The 25,876-nt window shown below is 60.7% G+C and overlaps 2 protein-coding genes across 9 annotated transcripts in view; one reads left to right on the top strand and one right to left on the bottom strand.

Moving 5' to 3' along the window:
* Positions 1-10,470: 10,470 nt before the first annotated feature.
* LSP1 (lymphocyte specific protein 1) overlaps positions 10,471-25,876 on the bottom strand; it is a 37,909-nt gene continuing 22,503 nt past the window's right edge. For all 8 annotated transcript variants that reach the window (XM_054439499.2, XM_054439498.2, XM_054439504.2 and 5 more), the window contains exons 2-11: positions 22,307-22,444; positions 21,016-21,180; positions 19,155-19,296; positions 18,688-18,780; positions 18,389-18,432; positions 18,131-18,212; positions 15,861-15,995; positions 15,413-15,490; positions 15,151-15,253; positions 10,471-10,963 (exon numbers count right to left, since the gene is read on the bottom strand). In XM_054439499.2, the coding sequence (XP_054295474.1) occupies positions 15,164-15,253; positions 15,413-15,490; positions 15,861-15,995; positions 18,131-18,212; positions 18,389-18,432; positions 18,688-18,780; positions 19,155-19,296; positions 21,016-21,180; positions 22,307-22,444 (967 nt within the window). In that variant the 3' untranslated portion in view covers positions 10,471-10,963; positions 15,151-15,163. The remainder of the gene's footprint in view (positions 10,964-15,150; positions 15,254-15,412; positions 15,491-15,860; positions 15,996-18,130; positions 18,213-18,388; positions 18,433-18,687; positions 18,781-19,154; positions 19,297-21,015; positions 21,181-22,306; positions 22,445-25,876) is intronic.
* Positions 10,794-14,648, top strand: PRR33 (proline rich 33). The gene has a single exon (XM_054439497.1). The coding sequence runs from the start codon at positions 11,859-11,861 to the stop codon at positions 13,581-13,583; it is 1,725 nt and encodes a 574-aa protein (XP_054295472.1). The 5' UTR covers positions 10,794-11,858; the 3' UTR covers positions 13,584-14,648.

The raw sequence follows: 25,876 nt of genomic DNA, 5'->3' as shown, positions 1-25,876 counted from the left end.
ATGTTTTGCTCACGTTGTTAGGGTAGCCAAGTGTTTTCAAAATATTTTCAAAACATAGCACTCAGGACTCCTCACAGGACAGCCCTGCCTGTTAAGGTGGCGTGAACACGCTCCCCAGTTGAGCGGGTGCCAGGGATTCCGGGGCAGCGCCTTCGGCCTGAGAACCGCCGCCCCACACGGTTCCCAGGTGCGCCCACACCCGCCCACGCCTGCCCAGGCACGATGGAGACGCCCACAGACCACACCCGGCCAGCACAGGGAGGGGGCTCCAGGCTCCACCCGGGGTTGCAGCACAGGGTGGGGGGGTGGTATGGAGGGATGGAGACACAGAGAGACAGAGATGGAGATGGAGGTGGAGAAATGGGGACAGAGAGGCCAAGAAAGACAGAGACTGAGAGAGAGAGGCAGAGAGACACAGAGACCAAGAGGCTGAAAGGTACAGAGACAGAGAGAAGCTGAGAGATACACAGGCACACAGAGAGACAAAGGTGCCAAGAGAGACACGGAAAGGAACTGGAGAGAGATGGAGAGACTCTGAGATGCCGGGAGGGCAGAGATAGAGAGAGAAGCAGAGAGATAGCAACACTGGGCATGGCGGGGCACCTGGTGTTAATGAGAGTGCAGCCTTCATGACCAGCCCCAGCGAACCCCACACACCGTGGCACACGGAGGATGAAGGATTAATGAAGGATCATGAATGCATATTAATCGATTAAAGAGACAGGGGTTAGTGATGATTTAACGACTCATTCATCATCATTAATTAATGATGAATGGTGATTGTTAATGACTAATGATGAGGAAGATGGATGGTTGATTGACAAGCTCAAGGCGGCCTGGAGCAGCCTGGGGAGGGGGTTCTGTGAGCGCCACACGGGAGACGGGGGTTAAGTTCCAAGGAGGGGCTGGGGGGGCTTCCGGCGGTTGCCAGAATTACCTTCTTCTTCGTACTGCTCTGCATTGGGACAGAACAAAAGAGGGGAACCACATTAGAAGGGGCAGCCCGCGAAGGGAGGAGGATGATGAGAGGCCACTGTGTCCCAGCCCTGGACAGGCCAGCGACTCCCCCTGCCCAAGGGCGTGGAATCAGGGGTCCTCGGCCCAGAAGAGGCGCTAGGGAAGGCAGAGGCTCTGGTGATGATGGTGGCTTTTGGGGAGCTCAGGGGTCCTGGATGCCCACGTCCCACAGTGGGCATGAGAGAAGCGGAGGGACAGGACCCAGAGCCTGACCTGCAGGCCCCTCAGGACCGTGTGGCCACACGTCGGGGAAAAGACGAGGCCCCCAAGTCGGACAGCTATTTTCCGGGGGTCACTCAGAAGCCACCCATGGGATGCAGCTGATGTAGGGCTGCCAAGGGGACACATGGTATGCACAGTCCAGCCCCCTGCCCACGTGTGACCCTTCCTTCTAGAGCAGAAAGTAGAAAGAAAATGGCTGTTGCACTTACCCTCCACCTGTTCACTGTGGGGCAGGGAAAGAGAGAGAAAGAAAGAGAGAGAGGTGGTGAGGCTGGGCTTTGCTTGGACTTGTGCAAGATAGCGCGTGCTCCAGCCCCGCAGAAGCCAAGGGGCCAGGGTCCCGAGCCGGGCAGGGGGCAGCCACCAGCTGGGTACTCACACTTCCTCGTCAGACATGGTGAAGGTGGGTGGTTTCTGCAGACAGAGATTGAGAGAGAGAGAGAGAGAGAGGATGGAAAGAGAGTTATGAGCTGCCTGGGCGTAGGATGGGGGATGGGGTCTTGGAGCAGCGCTGTGGGGGGACCACAGGCAGGGTTTGGGGGCCAGCTCTGGCCTTGGGTGAGTCCACCTCCTTGGGCCCCCACTTTCTCCAGGGATCCTGGCCCCTCCCAGCTCTTGGCGCCCCGGACTCTGTCCCCTCTTCCTGCCCTGGCTCCAGCCCGGAGCTTGGAATCTTGGAGCTGGACGGGATGTTGGAAGGTCGTGGCGTCCACCCCCACCCAGGGCAGACATCCTCTCCACGGCGTCCCCTGAGGAGGGTCATCCAGAATGCAGGCCGTGTGCCGTCCAGCCCGCTCTAGACACTGGAAAGGTCCCACTGATGGAGCTGAAACCTGTCTCTGGGTGTTCTCTGCCCAGTGGGTGTAGGTAGGGTCTCCCTGGGAGCCCCTGGATGACCGAGGCTGGCTCCCCAAGATGAGTAATCTGCTCACCCTACCATTCCCCATGAGAACCCCTCTTCCCTATTTGAGCCCAAAGCTCCCTTCTGTGCCTGTTTTCCTATGGGGTGCCCAGAGTGTGTCCCACCACACCCCTCTGAGGACCCCTCCTCCAAGATCACAGAGCAGGGAAGCTGTTCCTTCTCGTTACCCCTGTCACCTGAAAACATTGAGGCTGAGCCCCAGAGCGCGTTGGGTTGGGTCTGGGCTGCTTCCCGTGCACCCCCCCGGGCTGGGCTCTGTGCAAGGAATACTTGGACTGCAGGAGCCCACAGAAGAGCCCCCCCATTTCCCTCCCTGTGGCCGCTTTCCCTGGTCCCGAGGATGCTCTGGATCTGTCCCTGTCTAGGGGAAGCTCCGTGCCCGGGACTGGCTGCCCTGTCCATGTGCGGTGGTGGCGCCAGGCCAGCATGCTGGGGACTGTCTCTCTGTGAGCTGGCCACCATGCACACTGGGCGGCCAGGCCTGGGGAGGCTCTGAGCAGCTGCACCGGCATGTTGGCCAGGGTTTTAGAAAACAAAGTTCATTACAACACAGTACAGATTACCCGAAGACAATAGTTACGGTCCCCCCTGGGAGTGTTGTATAAGAAAAACACACGTTCATCAGCTAAAAATGCATCTACGTTGCATTGCTGAGGTGGGAACTGTTTTCCAAACCCTCTGTCAAGAATGTTAATTTTCCCAGAGCAACTTAAGCTCCATGCAAAATTACCCAGCAGATAGCTGTCTTCCAGGCAACGGGGGCAGCTTTTTCCTATCCCAGAATCTCTTCCTGAGACTCTGCTGCCCCTCAGGTTAAGCCTCTTGTAACTGCCACGGCTGGGCCAGGCTCTCCTCAGTCCTCAACCCCACCAGCCCCTCGTGCTGTCCTCCCAGCTGGTTCAGGCCCCAAACCCCACAGACTCCTCTAGGGCCATCCTCTGTAAGGAGAAGGAGGGTCAGTGAAGGGAGGGAGCGGAGCCTGGCCCCGCCTGCTGTGCCCACCCCTGACCCTGGCTGGGCTGACACCTGTTGGCTGCCACAAGATGGGGGCAGCGTGGCCCTCGCCTGGGGTGGGTTATTTATAAGGAACCAGTGGCAGCTGAGGCGTCCAGAAATAGGCAAGACATTTCTGCCCAGAAACCCAAGACATGGGTGAGGCGGGTGTGACAGCCCAGCCCTCCTTGGCCCACAGTGGCCTCCTCACCCTCAGGCACCCAGATCCTCCCCAGCTCCTCATATTTCCCTCCTGTCCCCCCAGGCCAGAGTCACATGGGTGTCCCGACACCCCCAGGCAGGGTGACCTCAAGGCCCCCCGACCTGAGGCGGGAAAGGCCCACTCTCCAAGTGGGGAAACTGAGGCACCTGGTTTTCTGCTGAGCGCCTGGAAGCAACACAAGGCTGTTCTGTCCCTCCCCAGTATGGCCTGTGTCATTGCCTCTGTTGCGGGGAGGGGCTGGTGGCAGGGGTGTGCTGGGGGCAGGGGATGGCATTTCAACAGCTGAGAAGCAAAGCAGGTGTCCAGTTAGTGCCTGCCTCGGAGGGGCTGCGTGAAAATAAACTATGTGGTCAGTTTCTTTGGGCACGTATGCATCACCCTTCCCTCCTTGGAAGGTGACGGGGCCAGGGCAGGGTGGGGAGGCAAGAGCCGCTGCCCCTTGCTTGCTGTGGCCCTGACCATGCCCCCAGACCTGTTCTCCACCCAGCCAACCTTTGCTTTGTCCCATGTCCCCCCGTGGACTTCAGGAGGGGTGGCCAAGGCCTGATCAGACGGCACAAGTCAGGGGGACCGTGTCCAGGGGAGTGAGGGTGGGTGGGGGCTCTTATGAGCACCAGCTCCTCCAGCCTCCAGCCAGGGGGACGCGATGAAGCCCAGCCCCTCACTCCTGCCCCGTCCTGCCCCAGTCCAGCCCCTGTCCACTTCTGTCCTGCACCTGGGGGACGTGACGAAGCCCAGCCCCTCACTCTTGCCCCGTCCTGCCCCAGTCCAGCCCCTGTCCACTTCTGTCCTGCACCTGGGGGACGTGATGAAGCCCAGCCCCGCACTCTTGCCCCGTCCTGCCCCAGTCCAGCCCCTGTCCACTTATGTCCTGCACCTTCAGATTCTGGCCCCCAAGGCTGTGTGGGCTTTAGACGCCCCCACCCCAACGCACTCGGGCTGGCCGTACAGGATCCCCTGCCCTCCTGTCCTCGTTTTCGTCTCTACAAAATGGTGGCGTTGGAGGCCCAGGTGCGAGAGCTGCATGGCAAGGCCAGGATGGGCCCGGGCAAATGTCTGCATGGCGGCCACAAGCTGGCAACCTAAGCCCTGGCAGCGCCCCTGCACGGCGTCTTCCCTGCCGCTCACACCCCGCGCCTCTGTGTCTCCTGCCTTCAGGCCACTCCCTAGCACTGGGCTTCCCTGAGCCCCGGCTTGCCCCCTCCCGGCCTCCCACACTCTGCCTTCTTCTGCATCCTCCCAGTGCTGAGACCATCACGCCACTGTGTCCGCATCCCAGACTCTCCAGACGCTGGAGCAGCCACCTGGGGGCTCCGAGCCATGATGCTTCGAGTTGAGATGCTCGGCACCACACGGACCTGGGACCTCAGTGCCCCAGGACCCCAGAGTGTCCCTGGAATGAGGGACCATCCACCCGCACGCCGGAGGCCCCATCGGCCCCAGTCTTGGGTGGCCGCTCCTGCCTATACCCACCTGCGGGTTGAGTGTGAGAAGGGCTGGAGCTCCCTGTGGACAGGACCGGCTGCAGGCACTGGCGCCCGGCTCACACCCTCGTGTTATAGTGACATTTGATCTTCCCAGCAGCCCATTGGTCAGTGACTGGGTGGCCGGGGTGTGTGCCGAGTCTTGTTGGGGGGGACTATGCCCGTGCAGGCCCCTTACCAAGTATAGGAATGGCCAGAGGAGGAGACTGAAGGAGGCCAGGATGCAGAGGACATGCTTGGAGAAGGAGGCAAGGTCCTCCCTCCGCCTCCAGGAGGTGTCAGCTGCTATTTTTACTCCCAGCAGCGGGTACATTCTGGATGGGCTGAGGAGGGAGGAGGAAGGTGTTGGGTGGCCCTGGGGCACCAAGCTGAGGCTCTCTTTGGGCCAAACTGGTGTGGGGGTCCCCAGAGCTGGGCTGCCAGGTTTCCTATCCCCCCGCCCCTTCTCTCTGAGATGATCTGTGGGAGTAAACATTTGTCCAGGAAAAGGGTCTGCACAGCCGGGGTCCCCTCCTGCCAGCCAGCCCAATGCCCCAGGCCCTTCGCTGCCTCCCCCAGGGGAGGAAGCAGCCTGAGGCCTCGGAGACCCCCCACGGAACTGACGCCAGGCCCCCACCCTATCTGAGACCCTCTTAGAGGCCAGCTCTGCTTTCCTGGCTAGAAACCGCTGGGGCCTACACAATAAGCAGGCGAGGGACATGGCCAGGCTGGCTGCAGTCCGAGTCTGCCATACCTCCCCCGGGGCTGCTGCCATTGGAGGGGGCTACACATGGAGTTTGCTGGGTGAGGGTCTGGGTCCTCCCTCTAGGCCCTCTCTTACCCTGGGGCCCCAGGGCCCTGGGCACTCGCAGTGGCCGTTACCATCTGTGCCAGCATCTCCCACAGGCTCATTGTGGCGTGTGGAGACTGGCTTTCTTTCCGCAGGACTCCAGGTGGCACCGTCCGACTAGCAGACACCCTTCCTGGCCTCCGATGGCCCGTATGCTGGCCAGTGAGGCCACCAGATTGGATAACCCTGCCTCTTGGATCAGGGAAACTGAGGCACAAGGTGGGGGAGAGCAGTCTGGCACCCTGACCCACCCCCTCACTCCCCTCAGACCCCACAGTCTGAGTGTGGGCGGTGGTTTCTGTGGAACTCTTCGGTTCAGGCACAGATTGGTTCCTTCTTGGCCAGCGCCCAGGACAGGGGTGAGTCCCGAGAAGCACAGACGAGGTCCCTGTCCTCCCCAGGCTTAGAGTCAGGGTCATCAGGACAACTCGGCAGGGGCTCACAGTGCCCTGGGGACGGGTCGGGGGCCTTCCGGAAGGCTTTGGTTGGCACCTCATTCCACCCCTCCATGGAACTGCGAGGCCGCAGAGCCCAGGGACAGGCAGGGTGTGCCTGGGGTCACACGACAAGGGGGGCTGGCCCCAGGCTGCCATTTCAAAGGACAGGGCCGGTCCCCTGCCTGCCTCCCGCTGAGTGCCGGGCACTGGGAAGGCTCTTGGAGCTGGGGTTGCTGGGAACATCCCCATCCTCCTGCTCTGGGTCTGTGGCTTCGTCTGCACTCCACGCCTTCCCCTCCCCGTCCATGTCCTCGATGGGCAAGGCTTTGGGGGCCACGTACAGCCCTGGCCCCTGGACATCTGTGACCAGCTTTCTGCCCACTGGGGACATCTGCAGAGCTGCTCCCTCAGAGGCACCTGAGCGGGTCCCTGGGGGTCAGCGGGCCCACCCTGTCCTCTCCCATGGTGGGGCCAACCTCCTTGTCCAGGCTCGCTCTGCCGGCTTCTCTAATGGAGCCCTGAGCCCACCATTCTGGTTACACATGGTTCAGTCTGCAGGTCTGGGAAGCCTGTGCCCACCCAAGCCCTCGCCCAGGCCAGGGGTCCTGAGGGGCGCACCTGAAGGTGGGTGTGCCATGGCCCTGCACTGGCCCCGTGTGGCCAGCAGGGGAGGGTGCTGCCGGCCCAGCTCCTGGGGCTTTGGCAGGAGCTCTCCGCCCAGCCGGCTGAGGTCAGAGGGATAGGGCAGGTTTTATTTTGGGTATCGGCGACCTCCGGCTCGGGCACTGGGCCTGAGGCGTAGCAAGGACTGCACAGAGCAGGCACCAGCGGCCTCGAGGGCCTGCACCAGGTAACCCACACCCTGCTGCCATCTGGCCTGACGGGTGGTCCGAGGAGAGGAGGCAGGGCAGGGGCCTCCTTGGGGACTGTAGACCTGGGTGGGGGCAGGGCACAAGGGAGGCCCAGCCTGGGTTGGGGACGCATTTCCACCCAGGAGGAGCCTGAGGACAGACCACGGGGCCTTGGCTCTAGGGCAGTTGTTGGGGGATGGGGGGGTTCTGAAATTGGCAAATGCTGAGCCAAGCCCAGGGAGTGGGGGGCAGGCTGTGGGAGGGAGGACAGCCTCCTGAGTGTCTTGGCTCCAGCTCCCTGGCTAGGTGGCCCCCAGATGGTGGCCGGGGCCCCTCAATCTAGGTCCCAGCACCCAGTGCGCATGGTTGGGGGTGGTGGAGACCAAGAGGGTCCTGAGCCTCTCCTCATGCCCTGAGCTGACCTAAGCGCCCAAGCTGGATCCAGCCTGAGGCCGCTCGGCCCAGCTGTGGGCTCAGTCACTGCCAGGCCCAGGACAGGAGCAGCTGACACAGCACTTGGGGACTGAGCTGCTCCAGCCCTAGGTAGCTGCCTCCCCACATGCCTAGTGCTTCTGATTTTGCAGTTTCATTGACTCGTTCTGCAGATATGATGGGTGTCTTCTGTGTGGCTGGCCTAGGGGCCTGTAGCAAGTGTCACAGGGTGTCAGGTGGCTGCTCTGGCAGGCAGGACAGAGGCTAGGGGCTTCGTCTGCCATCCCTGGCCAGGGGCCTCTTAGGCTGCAGGCCTTTTGAGCCTCCTGACCTCCACACTGGGCATGGCTTGACCTCCAGGTTTCCAGGAGCAGGGGCATGGGGTTGCTGTGGCCATGGAGGGGAGGCTGCATCAGAAACACAGCAGGGCTGTGGCTGGGTAGAGCTCAGAGGGACAGGCCCTGGGTTCTTGTTCTTGAGGCTGAGCCAAGGGGTGCAGAGGATCTGACAAGGGGCCAGGGCTGGTCGGGGGCGGGGCAGGCAGTGGCTGCCTCCTCAGCACTGCTGACCCCAACTACCCCCTGCCCCTGGTGCTGTCCACTCTGCACCCCAGTGTTGAGTGCCCAGCTGTAGCCTTTGGGCCTGCCTCTTGGCTGCCCTTGGTCACTGTCCCATCTGGATCAGGTGGGAAAGCAAGTGAGTGCTGTCACTGGGTGGTTCCCCAGCTGGGCAGGGTGGCCTGGATCCTCTCTCAGTGGCTGGGCCGTCTGAGAAAGGATGGGGGCACGTCACCTCCCTTGTGTGGGTGGTGGCTCTGTCGAGGTTTCGCTTTTCTGAACTGTGTGTATCCATGAGGCAAGCAGGGTTTGACATGAAGCTGCGAGGACCCAAGGGAATGGCAAAGTGAAGTCCAGAACATCAGAATCTGGGGGGCCTGTTCCTCAAAGGGGCTTCCCAGACACTGAAGGCTGCAGGGCTGAGTGCCAGGCCCCAGTGCAGGACCTGGCAGAGGAGGGACAGGAGGGAGGATGTCCCCAGGCTGTCTGCTATTTCACACAGTTGTCCATTCATCCACCCTTCTATTCATTCACTCTCACCTTCACCACTTCCTTTCCTTCCTTCCTCCCTCCTTCTCTTCCATCATCCATCCCTCCGTCTGTCCATCCCTTCAACCACCCATACAATCACCTACCCATCCACTAATCCCTCCATTTCATCCGCCCTTCCCGCCATTCATCCATCCATCATTAGTCTATCCATCCATTCATCCACCCACCTATCCATCTATCCATCCATCTACCTGTCTATCCATCCATCCATCCATCCGTCTCTTCATCTACCCATCTACCCATTCATGCATCCATCCATCCCTCCCTCCCTGCGTCCACCCTCCCTTCTTCCATCCATCCCTCCCTCCATCCATCCATCCACACATCCACTCATCCATCCACCCACCCACCTACCCATCCACTCATTCATCCCTTCCTCCATCCATCCTTCCCTCCCTCTGTCCATCCATTCATCTATCCCTTCACCCAACCATCCACCCACCCATCTACCCATCCACTCATCCATCTCTCCATTCATCCATCCACCTATCCATTCACTCACTCACCTATCTATCTATCCGTCCTTTCATCCATCCTTTCATCTACCCATTCACACATCCATCCCTCCATTCATCCCTCCACCTATCCATCCATCCATCCACCTGTCCATCCACTCTCATCCATCCCTTCATCCATCCATCCACCATCTACCCATCCATGCATCCATCCCTTCATTCATCAATCCCTCCATTCTCCACCTATCCATCCATCCAACCACCTACCCATCCCTTCATTTATCGCTCCTTCCTTCGATCCATCCATCCACCCACCCACCTACCCATTCACTCACTCATCCTTCCCTCCATCCCTCCCTCTCTCCCTCTGTACATTCATCCAGCCATCCCTTCATCCATCCATCCACTCATCTACCCATCCACTCATGCATCCCTCCATTCATCCATCCACCTATCCATTCACTAACTCATCCATCCATCCTCCATCCATCCAGCCAGCCATCCAGCCAGCCATCCAGCCATCCTCCCACCCACCCATCCATTCACCCACCTATTCACCCACTCATCCGTCCATCAGTCCATCCATCCACCCACCTGCTTACCCATTCACTCATCCATACATCCCTCTATCCATTCATCCATCCCCTATTCATCCACTCACTCATCCCTCCACTCACCCACCCAACAATTCATCCACTCACCCACCTACCCATCCATTCACCTGCTTGTCCGTCCATCATCCATCCATCAATCCATCCATCCACCCACCCACCCGCTTACTCATTCACTCATCCATACATCCCTCTATCCACTCATCCATCCCCTATTCGTCCACTCACCCATCCCTCCACTTGCCCACCCAGCCATTCATCCACTTACCCACCTACCCATCCATTCACCCACCTATCTGTCCACTCATCCATCCATTCACCTGTTCATCTATCCATTCATCCACCCACCTACCCATCTATCCATCCACCCACTCGCCCACCCAGCCATTCATCCACTCACCCACCTACCCATCCATTCACCCACCTATCCGTCCACTCGTCATTCCATTCATCTATTCATCTATCCATTCATCCACCCACCTACCCATCCATCCATCCACCCACCCGTCCACCCATTTGTCTGTTTTCCAAACCTTCACTGAGTACCTCCTGGGTGGTGTTGGGGGAGGCCCCGAGGTGGATCTTGCCCCAGTGGGTGCGCAGTCAGGGCACAGAAGTTTATATTGGGCTAGTCCTGGTTGGGGTAGGGATATCACAGACATTCTGGAAAAGGAAGCCCGGACCCCACCCATTGTGTGTGCTCTGACTTAGGCCACCAGAGAGCTTATGTCCTGGAGTCTTATACTGCAAAGGCCATGAGACAGGTCAGACTGCCTGAACCCAGAGGCCACAGTATCCCACAGTGTGGGAACAGGCTGGCCACTGGCCCATCCTTTCCATCCTGGCCAGCCCTGCCCCCTTAGTGAGTACAAGACAGCCAGCACATGAGAATACACAGGAAGCTTTATTATACAAAATGGCGGGGTGGGGGGCGGCAAGCAGAGTGCGGGGGGGACGCAGCATCAAGCATCCTGCATGGCCGTTATCAGCCCTTGACCTGCAGTTTCCCCTTGGATCTGGGGGGTGACCCGCCCTCTCTGCACAGGCTGTGCCTCAACCTCCTAACTTCCTAGAAGGCACTTGGCCTCTCCAGGGGTAAGTCCCTTTGGCCAATGATCAGGAGTTTCTTTCCTCCCCCAAGTAATGAGAAGCAGAGCTGGGGTGGGTGGGGGGCGGTGGTCTGAGAGTGGAAGGGCAGAGAGGCTAAAGGGTCCAAGAGCAAAAGGAGGTGGCGGTGGGTGGCATCAAAGAGGCGAGGGTAGGTCATGCTGGCAACGGGAAGCAACTTCTTAGCCAGGGCCAGGGGGCGGGTGTCTGGCTGGAATCTCCCCTAGGTACATGGAGGGTGCAACCCGGCTGGACCTGCAGACCCAGGAAGCTGGAACATAGGCATGGGGTGCAGGGGGCATTAGGCTAGGGTCCAGGGAGGGGCCACAGACCTGCGTCTTGCAAGCCCACAGAGCCCGCTCCCTGAGCCTCTCTCTGCTGGCCTCCCTGCCCTGCCCACACCCGCACTCCACCACAGGAGAAGATGTCCTGCCTCAGAGGCCTGCTTCCCAGTGTGAGCACTTGTGCCCTGGGTCAAGACCTCTGGCTGGAGACCTGACTCCAGGTGGAGGGAAGGCGGCCTGCCTGCCAAGCAGCCTGACCACCCCGGGGGCTAGAACTGGGGTTCTCGTGGTTCCTGCAGTCCGTCATCTAGAGGAGGCCGGTAGCTGAGAGCAAGTCCTAAGCAGGCTCCTTCCACCCCCACTCCTCCAGCAGCTCTGTTCTTGCCTTGGCAGAGCCAGCCCCCACCAGCGGCAGCCCCCAGGACTCCCTCCTTCCCCAAACCAGACAGCCTCTGGCTCGGACAGATGCCATTTGTCAATGTCCTTGCAAACACGTGGTGCCCAGAAACCAGGGTGGGCGGCTTGGCCGGACCACCCCAGACAGGAGGTCTGCGGGAATATCCCATTTAGCATAGCTCAGCGAAAACTGCTCCCACCTTCCGGCCGATCTACCTCTGATGATGCAGCCTCAGCTTTCCCAAGCCTCTTGGCCGCCACCCCTCACCGCTGGCTCGCAGCGGACGCGCCTGTGGTTGGGCCGGCGACAACAGGGCGCCCCTCACGTGTCTGTGGGCAGCCGCTCTTCCAGCCCTGGGCCCGGCCAGCAGCTGGCCAGGGGCATGCCTGTCACTTGGGGCTCACCCGCATCTCCCACCCCAGCCCACACGGTGTTGCAGCCTGACCCAGGCTGTGCACTTGGGGCCTGCTTTGTGCTGGGGTGGCATGGAGGACAGAGCCCTGGAGGCAGGTTCCAGCCCCGTCCTCGGAGGGACTCGGCCTCTGTGGCCTCATTTCTACACTAGGGTGATGGTGGGGCCACCCCAAAGTCCCCAAGGCACAGTCGAGCTCAGGATGCCCCTGGCAGGTTCTGGGTGCTCAGGAAGCAGAATACTCAGGCCTCCACACCCCTGGCCCCAGGTCCTCCCTGGACCACGGGAGACACAGGCCTCCCACCTCAGGAGGGAGGAGGGCTGGCCTGACCACTGTCCCTCCCACCCTAGGACAGTCATGCTCATATCGGCTGCATCGATGGCACCCGAGTTGTGTGGCCCAAGCCTCCAGGGAACCCCTGGACCCCCACCGCCCCTGCTGCCCAAGCCAGGGAAGGACAACCTGCGTTTGCAGAAGCTCCTGAGGAAAGCAGCCCGGAAGAAGATGATGGGAGGCACACACCTCGCTCCACCCGGGGCCTTCCGCACCTCCCTGTCCCCCGTGAGTGAGGCCAGCCATGACCAGGAGGTCACAGCCCCACAAGCTGCTGAGGGCCTGCACCCCGCTGAAGCCCCACACCTTCCTGAAGCCCCGCGCCCCGCCGAGGCTCCCCGCACGGTGGCTGCCCTACCCCGCTCCCCGCACACCCCCATCATCCATCACGTGGCATCACCCCTGCAGAAGTCCACGTTCTCCATCGGCCTCACCCAGCGCAGGATTCTAGCTGCTCAATTCAGGGCCACGGGGCCCCAGGTTGTAGCCTCGGCCCCAGAACCTGCCCGGCCCCCAAGTGGCTTCGTCCCTGTCTCTGGGGGTGGGGGCACCCACATCACCCAGGTGCACATCCAGCTGGCACCATCCCCACACAATGGGACACCTGAGCCCCCCAGGACAGCCCCAGAAGGGGGATCCAACAGCCAGGATGGAGATGCCACCCCAAGTCCCCCCAGGGCCCAGCCCCTGGTCCCAGTGGCTCACATCCGCCCGCTGCCCACCGCAGCCCAGGCTGCCAGTCCCTGGCCTGAGGAGCCCCCTGTACCACGGCCGCCACCTGGCTTCCAGGCCTCGGTGCCCAGAGAGGCTAGTGCCAGGGTTGTGGTGCCCATAGCCCCGACCTGCCGCTCGCTGGAGTCCTCACTGCACAGCCTGGCCCCCGTGGGCCCTGGCGGAGAGCACCTGGAGGAGCCCCCGATGGCTGGCCCTGCTGCTGAGGCTGAGCGAGTGTCCAGCCCTGCCTGGGCCTCATCCCCTACCCCACCATCAGGCCCTCACCCATGCCCTGTCCCCAAAGTTGCGCCCAAGCCCCGGCTCAGTGGCTGGACGTGGCTCAAGAAGCAGCTGCTGGAGGAGGCCCCGGAGCCTCCGCACCCAGGGCCACGGCAGAGCCTGGAGCCAGAGGTGCCCGCCCCCACAAAGCAGGAGGTGCCTGCCCCCACAGAGCAGGAGGTGCCCGTCCCCACCGCAACCCGGGCCCCCGCCTCCCGGGCCTCCACGATGTGGGATGCCGTGCTGTACCGCATGTCAGTGGCGGAGACCCGAGGGCGCCTGGCAGGGCCTAGCGGTGGGGAGCACACCCCAGCCAGCCTCAGCCGCCTGCCCTTCCTGTACCGGCCTCGCTTCAATGCCCGGAAGCTGCAGGAGGCCACCCGGCCCCCTCCCACAGTCCGCTCCATCCTGGAGCTGAGCCCCCAGCCCAAGAACTTCAACCGCACAGCGACTGGCTGGAGGCTCCAGTGAAGTGGCCAAAACGGCCTCCAGGGCCCAGGACTATGGGATGGACAGAAGAAGGGGCTGAGGCTCTAGCTGGGGGCCCATAGTTGCTGCATGAAGATGCACCAGGGCCCAAGGGGCATGGGGTGCAGGGCAGCCTGGGAAGGGCACATGGGGTGCTGAAGGAAGCCTGCATGATCAGGAGGGTGGTCAGGTGGGCGCGGCAGAGAGGACGAGCTGGAGCCCCCGGGCTGCAGTGGTGTGAGGGGAACAGAGAAGGGGTCTGTGTCGGGATGTAGGATGGGGGCCTTGGGATGAAAACTTTAGGTAAGATGGCAGAGGACTGCACCTATTGACCTAGCCCAGGCTCTTCAGGGGCCTGGGCCTCGCATTGTTCCTCCCTTTTGCTGTCACCTTTTGCTGTCAAAGGTTTGGGGGCAGATCTCTGCTTGCTGAGGCATGGGTGCGGTCAGGCTGGCTTGGCCATCGGCGTCAGGAGCAGTCAGCAGTTTTGCTGCCTGTGTTTCCTGATGGCAGAGCCAGATCCTGGGACTAGGGTGCAGGGGGGAGCCCTCAGCCAGCGTGGGACTTGGCACCAATACAAGTGCTCAGGGGCAGGCAGGGAGGGGCTCATCAGCGGTGGAGGAGGGCCCAGTGTGACCTCTCTCTCGGCCCACCTCTGCTTCCCCTACCTGGGCTGACAGCCCGAGGGGGCAGAACTCGAGGGATTCGCTGGTGGGACAGGGAGGGTCTCAGCACTGGCCATGCCCAGGCTTTGACAGCTGGATGAGGAGGGAGCCCTCAGTCGCAACCCTGTGGGAACAGCTTGGCCAAGCAGGACCGAGAAGGGGCTGTGGCCCTGGTGGGGAGAGTGGAGGGGCCCAGTCAGCAGTCAGCCAGGCTCTGGTGGGGGTGGCCAACCACAGGAGAGGGACACAGAGGTACCAGAAAAAGCCTCTGCCACAGCTGCTTGAGTCAGGGTTTAGCAGGGAAAGATGGTAGGAGGACGGCTGCCCCACCCTGGGGTGTGATGGGTGCTGGAAATGAAGCCTGGGGCCCAGGTCACTAATAAATGTGTGTCTAACCATGGCAGGAGTGGCACTGCTCTGTCAGCAACATGGGATGGGGAGGGCATCAGGACCTCTGAATCGCTCTCGGCTGGGACGGGGAGTAGGACCTAAGTTCCTGCCCCTCTATGGACCCCCAGCATACAGATGGTCAGGGAACCTGGGCTCCATGCCACCTGCTTCCTTCAATGCTAGCCCTGTGGTGGCCAGGCTGCCCCTCACTTCCCTCACGAGCCCTGCTGGGGCTTTTGGGGGAGTCCCAGATGGAAGCCTTGAGCTTCCCTAGTGGAGCAGTGGCTGAGCCGGGCTGACTCTAGTGAAATGAGCAGAGAGTTTGAATCTGGTGTGAGGTGAGGGAGGCAGCATCTGCGCAGGACTGGGAGACTGAGCTGGTCTGGGTTCTGGCCAACTCGGAGTCTACCCTTGTAGCCTGCAACAGGGCTCCAGGCACCCTCCAGGCTGCCAAGTTCCCAGCACAGTGCACATGTGTGCACCTCATCCCGTTCTGTGGGTTGCCGGGGACTCACCGAGATGGGAGGCCTAGGGAGCTGGGCCCCCTTCCACAAGCACCTTCTCATACTTCCCATGCCCGGTGGCCACAAACTTATACCTCTTCCCAGATGGGGTGCTCTGTTGGGAAAGGAGACCAAGAGTGAAGGTGAGAGCAGCAGAAAGGAGATGATGCTGCCTCCGCCTCTGGGAAGCCCTCCCAGATGCACAGAGGACAGTGCCTCTTTGCCCTCCCCTGCTGCACCCACCCTGCCTGCACCAACCACATTTAGGCTCTACCTTAATTGTTGATGAGGTCTTGGAGCCTCCCTTCTGCTCCCAGAGGCTTTTCTTGCTCATGTCTCCAGCCACAATATCCTGGGTGCAGCAGAAGGGTATGTCACAAGTGCAGACCCCTGGATCTCGGGGAGTAGAAGCCCTGGGCCCTTCTCTCCTGCCTTGCCTTACCTGGCCAGGGCGCCTGTGATCTGCCTACCTAAACTTTTTCTGTGCGATCCCAGTGGAAGAGGCAGGGAAAGGAATAAAGGTGCCATCCACCTTCACTCGGACAACACAGCCTTCTACACCAGCAAGGGTGAACCCAACCCTACTGCAATACCTCAGGGTTCTGTCTGCCCACATTCATCCTGGACAGTCCCACGCTTGTCTTAACAAGGAAACCTGGCCTGCTGCTAAACTCCCAGGCGCTGGCTCTGCAGCCCAGCCTTGCCCCTGGAGGGGACCTTACCTTGCAGGACGGAGTCTTGGCCGCAGACTGAGCCTGTACCTCACCCGTCTCCCACCGACTCTTGGTACTGGCCACGGCCATGCTGGGCAGCTCTATGGAGGCCTGGCGGGCTAGCTTGGGGGTCCGGCCAGCGGTCTGCAGAGGAGGAAAAGCATCAGGATGACCTTAGTGGCCAGCCACCATGATCACATCGGAGGGTCACACTGGGCAACCCTCTGCTTTGTGTTTGCATTTTCCCTGGGAGCGCTTTCCCAATGCAGCCCTAGAGTGGGGATCACCGGAAAGATGTGCCTTCCTCCATTTGATGCAATTGTGAGACACCTCCCTGTCCTGAAGAGCATCAGGGAGATGATGGTACACAGGACAGATGTGGGTCTGCCTCCGTGCTGCTCATGGGGTAGGGCTGGGGGACCTTGGGATGGATGGAGGGACACTGAATGGATGGAGGGACAGTGGTTAAATTGCAGAGTATTGGTTGGATGGAGGAGCATTGATTAGATGGAGGAGTATTGGTTGTATAGAAAGGTGTTGATAGATGAAGGAATATTGATTGGATGGAGGGGTACTGATTATATGAGGGAGTATTTGTTAGATGGAGGAGCACTGATTGAATGGAGTAGTATTGGTTGGATAGAGCCATATTGGTTCAATGAAGGGGCAGTGATTGCATGCAACAACGTTGATTGGATAAAGGAGTATTGGTTGGATGGAGGGGTGCTGGTAGGATGGAAAGGTATTGACTGGATGGAGGAGCAGTGAATGAATGAAGGAATATTGATTGGATGGGGAAGTATTGGTTGGATGGAGGAATATTGATAGGATACAGGAGCATTGATAGGATGGAGGAGTACTGGTTGGATGGAGAGGCATTAATTGGATGGAGGAATATTGGTTTGATAGAAGGATGTTGGTTGGATAGAGGAACATTGATTGGATGGAGGAGTATTGGTTGTTTGAAGGGGGATTAATTGAAATCAGAAGTATTGATTGAATAGAAGGGCGTTGATTGGGTGAAGGAGTAATGTATGGATGGAGGGCATTAATTGTACAGAAGAGCACTGATTGGATGGAGGAATACTGGTAAGATAGAGGAGTGCTTGTTGGATAGGTGAGTACTGGGTGGATGGAGGGGCACTGGGTGGATGGAGAGGCGCTGATTTAGCAGAGGAGTATTGGTTTGATGGAGGGGCACTGGGTGGATGGAGGGGCACTGATTTAGTAGAGTGTTGGTTGCATGGAAGGATACTGGTTAGATGGAGATGTCCTGATTGGATAAAGAAGTATTGGTTGAATAGAAGGGCATTGATTGGAAGCAGAGGCATTGATTGGGTGAAACTATTTTGGTTGGATGGAGGGAAATTGATAGGATAGAAGGCCATTGATTGGGTGCAAGGCATTATTGGATGGAGGGCCATTGATTGGATGAAGTTGTTTTGGTTGGCTGGAGGGGAATTGATTGAATGGAGGAGCACTGAATGAATAGGGGTATTGATTGGATGAAGGTGTACTGGTTGGATTGAAGGGAGTTGGTGGATGAAGGAATATTGGTTGGATGCAGGGACATTGACTGGATGGAGGAGTATTGGATGATTGGATGGAGAGGTACTGATTGAATGGAGGTGCTGGCATGTGGGACTGGCATTGGTTACATGGTGAGCCATTCATTGGATAGACGAGTATTCGTTGGATGGAGGGTATTGGTCAGATGGAGAAGCATCGATGGATGGAGGAGAATTGATTGGATGGGAGGGACATTGATTGGATGGGAGGGACATTGATTGGATGGAGGGGTATTGACTGGATTAAGGAGTACTGGTTGGATAAAGGGGCATTGATTGACTGTAGGAATATTGGCTGGATAGAGGAGCATCGATAGGATGAAAGAGCATTGATTGGATGGTGGAGTATTGTTCTGATGGGGGCATTGATTGAATGGAGGAACACTGAATAATTGGAGGAGTATTGGTGGCAGGAGTATTGGTTGTATAAAGGAACATTAATTGGATGCAGGAGCATTGATAGGATGGGAGATTATTGGTTGGATGGAGTAGCATTGATTGAAAGGAGGGGCATTGACTACATGGAAGGACATTGATTAGATGGAGGGGCATTGATTGGGGAGAGGGGCACTGACTGGATGGAGAAGCATTGGTTGGATAGGCTGTTGGTTGAATAAGGCGGCATTGATTGGATGGAAGGGCATTGGTTGGATGAAGGAATGGCGCCAAGATGCAGGAGGGACCTGACGGCAGAGGGGAGCCAGGTCATACCTCGATGGCCTGGGTGTATTGTTCCAGCCACTGGTCAATCTTGGAGATGGGCAAGTCTGGCTGGGATTTCTTCACACTGTTACTGGAGGGTAGAAGTTGTGTCAGGCCCCATGTCTCCCACAAGGCTTCTCCCAACCTGCCCAAGCCTCTCCCAGAGCTCCCCTCGGTCTCCAGATCTCTACCCTGTGATTCCCTTCAACCCCCTCTTGGGGAAACCTAAGATCTGAGCCCAGAAAGCAGACAGACAGACAGACAGACCTCTTCTCTATGGAGCGGTTTAGGGACTCGGTCCTGTCGATGAGCTGCAGAGGGTAGAGAGAGACACAGGCCTGCAGTAGCCGAGGTAAAGCCCACCCTCCATCTCCCCAGCTACCCCATACACTAATCCAACCCCCAACCCTTATATCATGGGGGTTTACTAAGCACCGGACAATGGGGGGATAGCAGACAAAAGCCAGGCCTGGGCCTGGTCTTCCTGTGGCTGGCATGTGGGATTGGCCTTCTGGGTATGAGTCCGGGAGAGGGGAGAAGATGGCAGGCTTTGCAGCTTGACCTACTTTGGTGGTAGGGCTCAGGGGAGGCGAGCTCTGTTCAGTGGTCCCCTCCAAGACCAAGGGGCTGGGTGTCCTGGGCTGCTGACATTTCTGGTGCTAGAAAAAAAAAAAAAACAGACATCCCAGGTGACCCCCTGCTTGTACCCCTCCTGCTCTGCCCAGCACCTGTGGGAACAAATGCTGTTCCTCCCTGAGCCCCAGGTTCTCTGTGGCCCTGACGTGCTCCAGTTCTGGAGCTGGTGGGGAGGGACCGAGGAGTCTGGGGAAATGTCTCCGGATCTTGTAAGAGGATCACTGAGCCTCGCCCTCTCTGAGAATGTGGGCCCAGAAGGGGCTGCAAGGTCAAGGGGTGTGGGGTGCTGACCCACTCTGGGCTAGACCCACAGGGCCCACAGAGTGGTGCAGACAGCCAAAGCAGACTAATCCCTGGGGTGGGGGTACACCCAGACCCTCTGAGGTGGAGCCATCACCTCCTCCTGTTCCTCCTCAGCCCCTGCGGCCCCCAGGTTGTCCTGGACAGTGTCCTCTGTGTCTGGCCCCTCCTTGCTCAGACTCAACTCCTCCAGGTGGACATCGTCACTGTCCTCCTTTTCGCAGGCTTGCAGGCTGGATCTGTGGGTAGAAAGGGAGGCAAAGCCATTCTAGGGCCATTGGATTGCTTGGTTGACCCCTTCCTTTTTCCAAGCCTCAGTTTCCCCATCTGTAAAAAACTACTTGAGTGCCAAGGGATCTGAGACCCAAGCCCATTGGGAAAGAAGGTCCAGTGGCCTCAGAGCCAGCGCAGTCTGCTTGGGCCCCTGTGTCAGGGCCTGAGGCCCTTGGGGAACTGCCCAGTCCCCGCCAGGCAGGGCTCTACAGACTGAGGGTCCCCCAGGCACTGAGGCTGGGTTCAACCCCCAGCTTTCTGGCTGGGCCTCAGCTTGGCAGCTGCTCGCCCACCCAGCTGGTCTGGCGGGGTCCCCGCAGGGCCAGGCTGCTGGGGCCACCACTCCTGCTCTGCTCCCTGTGGGGGCCCTTGGGTGTTTGGGGGACTGGAGGCTGGGTCATTTGGAGGGCTAGGCAGGGGTAGGGGCCAGGTCACTGAGGAGCAGGGCCAAGGGGCTGCCGGCTGCGGGGGAGGGGAGGCCAGCCAGCTGGCAGCTTCGAGCGGCTCTGCATTTGAGCAGGACTGAACCTGGAGGAGAAGATGGGAAATTCTCGAATTTTCCATGATTTCAGGCCCCTGGGTGTGCGTGCCAGCCAAGACCCAGACCCACCCGCCCAAGGTGGGCAGGGGTCTGAGCCAGCAGCAGCCACACAGAGGGGCCATTCAGGAGCAGGTCTGTGCAGCCAGGCAGGTGCAGGGGGTGGGGTGGCAGTCGCAGAGCTGGGCTCCACGGAAGAGTCAAAGCGCCCCCTGCTGGTGGGAGCAGCCTCGTCCGCCTAGGCCTGAGGCCAGGGAGAAGGGAGCTGCCCCATCTCAGAAAAGCAGGACCACTGACTCCCAAGCGCGTAGGGGGAGACTGAGGCCTGGGGAGGGGGGTGGTGGGCACTGCGCCAGGCCAGGACCAGTGGCTCTTGGGGAGTGGGAGACTGGTTGTAGGAGGACAAGGGAGCGTCGCTCAGCAACACTGGTCCCTAGAGCTCCAGGCTGGTTCAGAGGGGCCAGGAAGGACCCTGACCAGGGAGAACTGTCAGCCCAGCCACGGGCTCTGGTCCCACTCAAGGCAAGGGGGTCCTGAGCAGGGCTGGGGTCCCAGATGGCCCGGGCCCTGCAGGGCGGGTGGGGTCAGCCCCATCATGGCCGCAGATGACTGAGAGCGGCAAGGACCCTGAGCAGGGGTAGTGAGGTGGGGCTCGGGAGCAGCCCCTGTTGGGCCTGTTGGGGTTGAAACAGGCACACACATCCCCACATCTGGAAAGTGCGTCCTCCCGGCCGACTCTCCGGCGTGCACATCTGGAAATACCTGCTCCCCTCCGTGGGAATGGAGATCAGCCAGCCCCGAGGGAGGAAGGGGCGGCGGCGGGCTCTCAGCCTCCATTACGGAAGCGGCCGCAGCTGTGTGCTGATGTGGCAGCACCCGGCCTGGCCTCGCAGCTGCCTGGATGGGGCCCAGGGGCCCTGGGGAGCCCCAGAATGAGGTTTCCTCGCGGCCCCTCGCCGGCCACCATGCTGTCTCGCCCTCTTCCTCCCTTCCCTCCTTTCTCCCCCCTTTCCTGGCCAGGGGGGCATTTCAGGGGCTGCTTGGAAAGGGGGGGATGGGGTGGCTGCTCAGGCGCAGGTTGAGGGCCTGAAGGGAGCTCCGCCGTGCCCCGCTCTGCCCAGCGCCCGCCCTCGAGGCCCTCACTCACCTGTCCTCTTGTTCCCCCTCAGGATTCCTGCACCAGCGGGGCTCTGCGCTGTCTGAGGTGCCCTGCGCCCCCTCGTGCTGCTGCCGCTGCTCTGGCCTCTGGGACCAGTCACCAAAGCCCTCGTCCTCATCCAGTTCATGGGCCTCTGAGGGCTTCAGGCTGAGGCTGAGGGTAGCAGGGGAGAGCTTAGGACTGGGCGGCTGCTGCCTCCTCTGCCCAGGGCCCACACTCACCTCACGGCGCCCGCTCAGGCCCTGGGCTCCAAGTGTAGGAGACCCTGTCTGCCACAGAGCTGGCTCTGGGCTGTGTGTCCTGTGGTCAGAATCCCTGAGGGCAGGGCTGTGCCTCCCTCGTCAGTTCTGGGGAAGCCTGAGAACTGTGGTTCCTCCATCAGTCCAGGACTCCTTGAGGCTCAGCAGGGCTATGCCTCCCCCATCAGTTTGGGGCTCCCTGACGGTACGGCTGTGCCTCTTCCATCAGTGTAGGGCTCCCTAAGAGCAGGGCTGTGCCTCCCCCATCACTCTGGGACTCGCTAGGGCAGGGCTGGGCCTCCCCCGTCAGCCGGTGGCTCCCTAACAGCAGGGCTGTGCTTCCCCCATCAGTCTGGGGCTCCCTAGGGCAGGGCTGTGCCTCCCCCATCATCCTGGGGCTCCCCAAGGGCTGCCCTGGTCCCCACATGAGGACCCTACATGAGGTCCTCCTAAGCCCCGACTTCTCAGGCCTCCCATGTGGTAGGGGGAGCCCCTGGATAGCTGGGGCCCTTGGTGGGGGTGGCCAAGGGCCTGACTATGGTGACCGCTGAACCCCACTCTGCCCAAGGCTGCTGACTTGGAGAAAATGGAACAAAAGAGGCCAGGAGGAAGGGAAGCATTATTGGAAAAACAGCTCAGCCCAGCCGCGGAGGCCTCCTGGGCCCAAGGAGGAAGCAAGCCAGCCTGGCCGCCAAGTTGGACGTGGCTCTGTGAGTCACTGGCGGGGGAGTCTGGTGGGGGGCTCGGGCCAGGCTGCGTGGCTGGGGTCAGAGGCAGTCCAAGCAAGGGCCAGGGCACGGGCACAGAGCCTGGGTCAGCGCCCAGGAGGCTGCCAGGTATTGGCAGACCCTCATCCAGGGCTGTGGCCACCCTCGCCCCAGGAGAACTCACCCACTCCTGCGCCTGCTCCTGGGGGCCCTTCCTCACTCTCATCCTGCACTGGAACCCCCAAGCCCAGGCCCTTGACCTCCCCCTCTGCCCAGGCCCCAGGGTACACGGATAGGGGCTAGATCCCAGGCATGCGGTAGGGGGCTGCTCACAGCATCTCCTGCTCCGGCCGATCGGGGAAATGGCTGCCTCCGTCCTCGTCCTGGGCCTGAAGCTGCCTGTGTCTCTCATGCTGGCATTGCTCGTGGACGGCCTCCTCCTCGTCCTCCACGCTCCACTGAGCAGTGGGCCTGGTGGGGGACACAGAGGGACAGTCACGCCACAGCCGACACAGGTGCTGTTTTGCACCCATTCCTCCCATCTACACAGGCCTTGCTGGGGCCACACGGTGCAGGCAGCCCTGTCCACGAGGGCAGTCCTAGGCCAGCCCTCAGGCCTCATCTTGTCCTTCTTTAAATAGAGGCTGCCCATGTGGTCATGAGGTGCCCTCTGGCCCAGGCGATGGTCCTGGGGCCCTGTGAGGATCTGGGCACCCCTGTGCCCTGTGGGGATGAAGGTGGGACTCCAAGGCCCATTCAAGCCTGAAGAAACTCAAGGACAGGACAAAAGGCCCTCTGCCCCCCTCTCCCAGCCTGCCTCCCTCCCTAAGTAGAACCAGGACCTAGACCCAGGTGACCCTGGAGGGCCCAGGAAGAAGACACTGGAGTCCAGGGAGACTGGCCACAGCGCACCTCCAGGCGGCACCTCCACCCCACCTGCGGGTGCTCCCTCCTGCACCCCAAAGGCAGGGCGTGTTGGAGAAAGGGGAGGTCCAAGGCTGAGGAAAGGAGGTCCTGAGCATGTCCAGGCAGGACACCTCCTGTCCCACCACCAGCCCCGCTCACAGAAGCCCTGCAGACCCATGGGCTCCTGCCTGGGCCTAACCCCATAGCTGGGGGCACCTTACAGGGTCGGCTCACCCAACCCCACCCCATCCTTATTTCAGAGCCCTCTGCGGAGTCTCTCTGAGCTGTTTCTTTTGTTTGTTTGTTTGAGACGGAGTTTCGCTCTTGTTGCCCAGGCTGGAGTGCAATGGTGTGATCTCAGCTCACGGCAACCTCCGCCTCCTGGGTTCAAGCGATTCTCCTGCCTCAGCCTCCTGAGTAGCTGGGATTACAGGCATTCACCACCATGCCCGGCTAATTTTGTATGTTTCAGTAGAGACAGGGTTTCTCCATGTTGGTCAGGCTGGTCCCGAACTCCCGACCTCATGTGATCCACCCGTTTCGGCCTCCCAAAGTGCTAGGATTACAGGGATGAGCCACAGCACCCAGCCGATTGAGCCATTTCAAAAATGGGGAAACTGAGGTAAGGAAGTGCTTCTGCTCTCAGAGCCTGAAACCATGGCTTCTTGGGGTCCCACACGCCCCCCTCGGGGACAGAGGTAGACACAGGCTGGCCTGGACCTGGGCATCAGAGCCTCGGCCCAGCAACTCTCAGATGGTCCAGGTCCTGCAGACACCACGGCCTCAGCTGTCACGGCCCTGCCTCCCATCGCCCTCCTAGAGCCTGAGAAGGGGCCCAGGGTCTCTACACTCCTACAGGGCTTATTATCCCAGACCCAGGGAGGGAGCCCAGGCCAGCACAGGGTGCAGGGCTGGGGTCTCCCTGCTGGGGTCTCAGTTCTTCCCGGCCAGTGGCCGCTGCCTGACCCTGCAGCCTGATCCCCACTGGGCCCCAGTCCCCTGGCCAGACAGCCCTGCCAGCGCGTGATCTAATCTCTCCTAGGTCTCCTCTAAGCCTCTCAGACAAAAGCCAGGCCCTTCCACAGGCCCGAGTTCAAGGCCCACTCCCCCCACCGAAGTCACAGGGGACTCTAGCCACGCAAACCCAGCCGCCTGTGCACCCCGCCCCCTGCGCCCCTGAATCCGCCTGCCTGTCCTGCTCCTCAGAAGTGCCTTCAACTCCCGGCCCCCGAGGAAGCCACTTAATTCCCCACACCTGGCTCCCATCATCTGGGCAGATGAGGCCCAGCTTCCCGCTTCTGCCGGCCTCCGCATGGCGGGGGGCTGCTGGGCCTCGTTCCACCTGGGGAGGCAGAGCCTGGGGCGCAGGGGCCCTCGTGCTCACTCACGCCCCAGCCCCTCCACACGAAGGGCGGTGCAGAGCTGGGGCAGAGTGTTGAGGAGGTGAAGGGGTTCCACGGAGGGGAAGCCTGGCCATGTTGCTCCCCGTCTTCCCATGTCCCAGCCCCTCCATGTGAGCAAGGGCTTAGCTGGGGTGTGTGTCCTTGGGCCTGGGGCATGAGATGGAGCCCAAGCTCCTCTTCGGACCTGGGCTTCCGACGGGTCCAGGGCCCTCACTCCAGCTCCACAGACCCCCTCCACCAAGCCATAGGGGAGGTGGGGCTTGGAAGCACACATTGGCGCAGAGACCCCAGAAGCTCGTGTGCACACGTTTCCTCAGGTCCACCCCTATGGGTAAGCAGTCCAGGCCCCAACAGCCCCACAAAGGCCCTTGCTGTGCTCACAGCTCATGCCCAACACATGGAGTGCGGCCGGGCGCAGGACTCCCTAGGCCTGGAGCACACCCAACTCACACACGTTCTCCACGAGCCCACGCTCCGGCCACACAGGCACACATGCCCGCACCCCATGCACATACAAGTATGCACGTGCTCACACACGGGAACCTTTGACATCCACGTGCGTGTGCAGACAGGCTTGGGAACAAGGGGACCACGTCCCCCTCCAGGGATCCCTTCAGGGTGCCGCAGCCTCACTTTAGTGAGGCAAACATTGACTGTTTGCCTTGCCATTGCCCCGACAACGGCGGTGCCGGCCCTGGCACGAGGCCCAGGTGTGTACTCTGGGAACATCATCCCTGCAGAGCTGGGCCCCTGGAGGATCACTCCGACTGAGCTCTCCCTGGCTAGGGGCCTGGGGGACAGAGTGGGGTTGCAGAGTAAGCATCTCCTGGTGTCTCCCCTAAAACCCAGTGCTGAGGAGAAGCCCCGCCGGCCCCTGGCCTCTGACCCAGCAGCCTGAGGACGTGGAGGCCTCTGGGCCCCTTCTCCGTCTCCTCCCTTTCCCCTACCCCAGGATATGAGTCATGCGGGCCCCCTCCCCATGACCTCACCCCCTCACTATTCCACAGCTGGGCTCCGTTCTGGGAACTGAAAGGGGGGCAGCTCTCCTGGGGTGGGGTGGGGGCCTCTGGCCTGGGAAAGGCGCCCCCCGGCCAGCGGCCCAGGCCCCTTGGCATGCACTGCGGAGCTGTCAGGACTCTGGGACGGCCGACCCCGCCCGTGGCCCTGGCTCAGCCCCGTGCAGCTGCGAGGGATTTGGTGTTCCTGCGCAAATGCAATTAGGCGATTTCCTGTCTGTTCTGGCGCCCAAGGTTCAGCCCAAGGGGCCAGGCGGTGGGGGGGCTCCATCCACCTCCCACCCCAGCACACCCCCGCACCCTCACAGTCCCAGGCTCCACTTCGGGGCTGGCCCCCAGCCAGAGACACCAGTATGCACAGAACCCTGACGGATGCCTCGTTCTGAGTGGAGCTCCCCAAGCTCAGGTCTGTTCCTGCCGGCCTCATCCACTGCCAACTACCCCCCGACTCGGGACACTGGTCCTTCTTCTCCTTCCTCCACAGACCCCCCCACTTCTACCTCCCAGTCCCCACTGAGGGCCTGACAATGCCCATCCTCGCCCAGCGCTCCCAGCTACCCACCTCCGTCCTCCCCCTG

The sequence above is a fragment of the Pongo pygmaeus genome, chromosome 9 (genome assembly GCF_028885625.2).
Source record: "Pongo pygmaeus isolate AG05252 chromosome 9, NHGRI_mPonPyg2-v2.0_pri, whole genome shotgun sequence".
Lineage (NCBI taxonomy): Eukaryota > Metazoa > Chordata > Mammalia > Primates > Hominidae > Pongo > Pongo pygmaeus.
This window is presented reverse-complemented; position numbering and strand designations above follow the sequence as displayed.

Coding starts and splice junctions, on each gene's coding strand:
- PRR33 (XM_054439497.1), top strand. CDS start 11,859: ATGGAGGACAGAGCCCTGGAGGCAGGTTCCAGCCCCGTCCTCGGAGGG.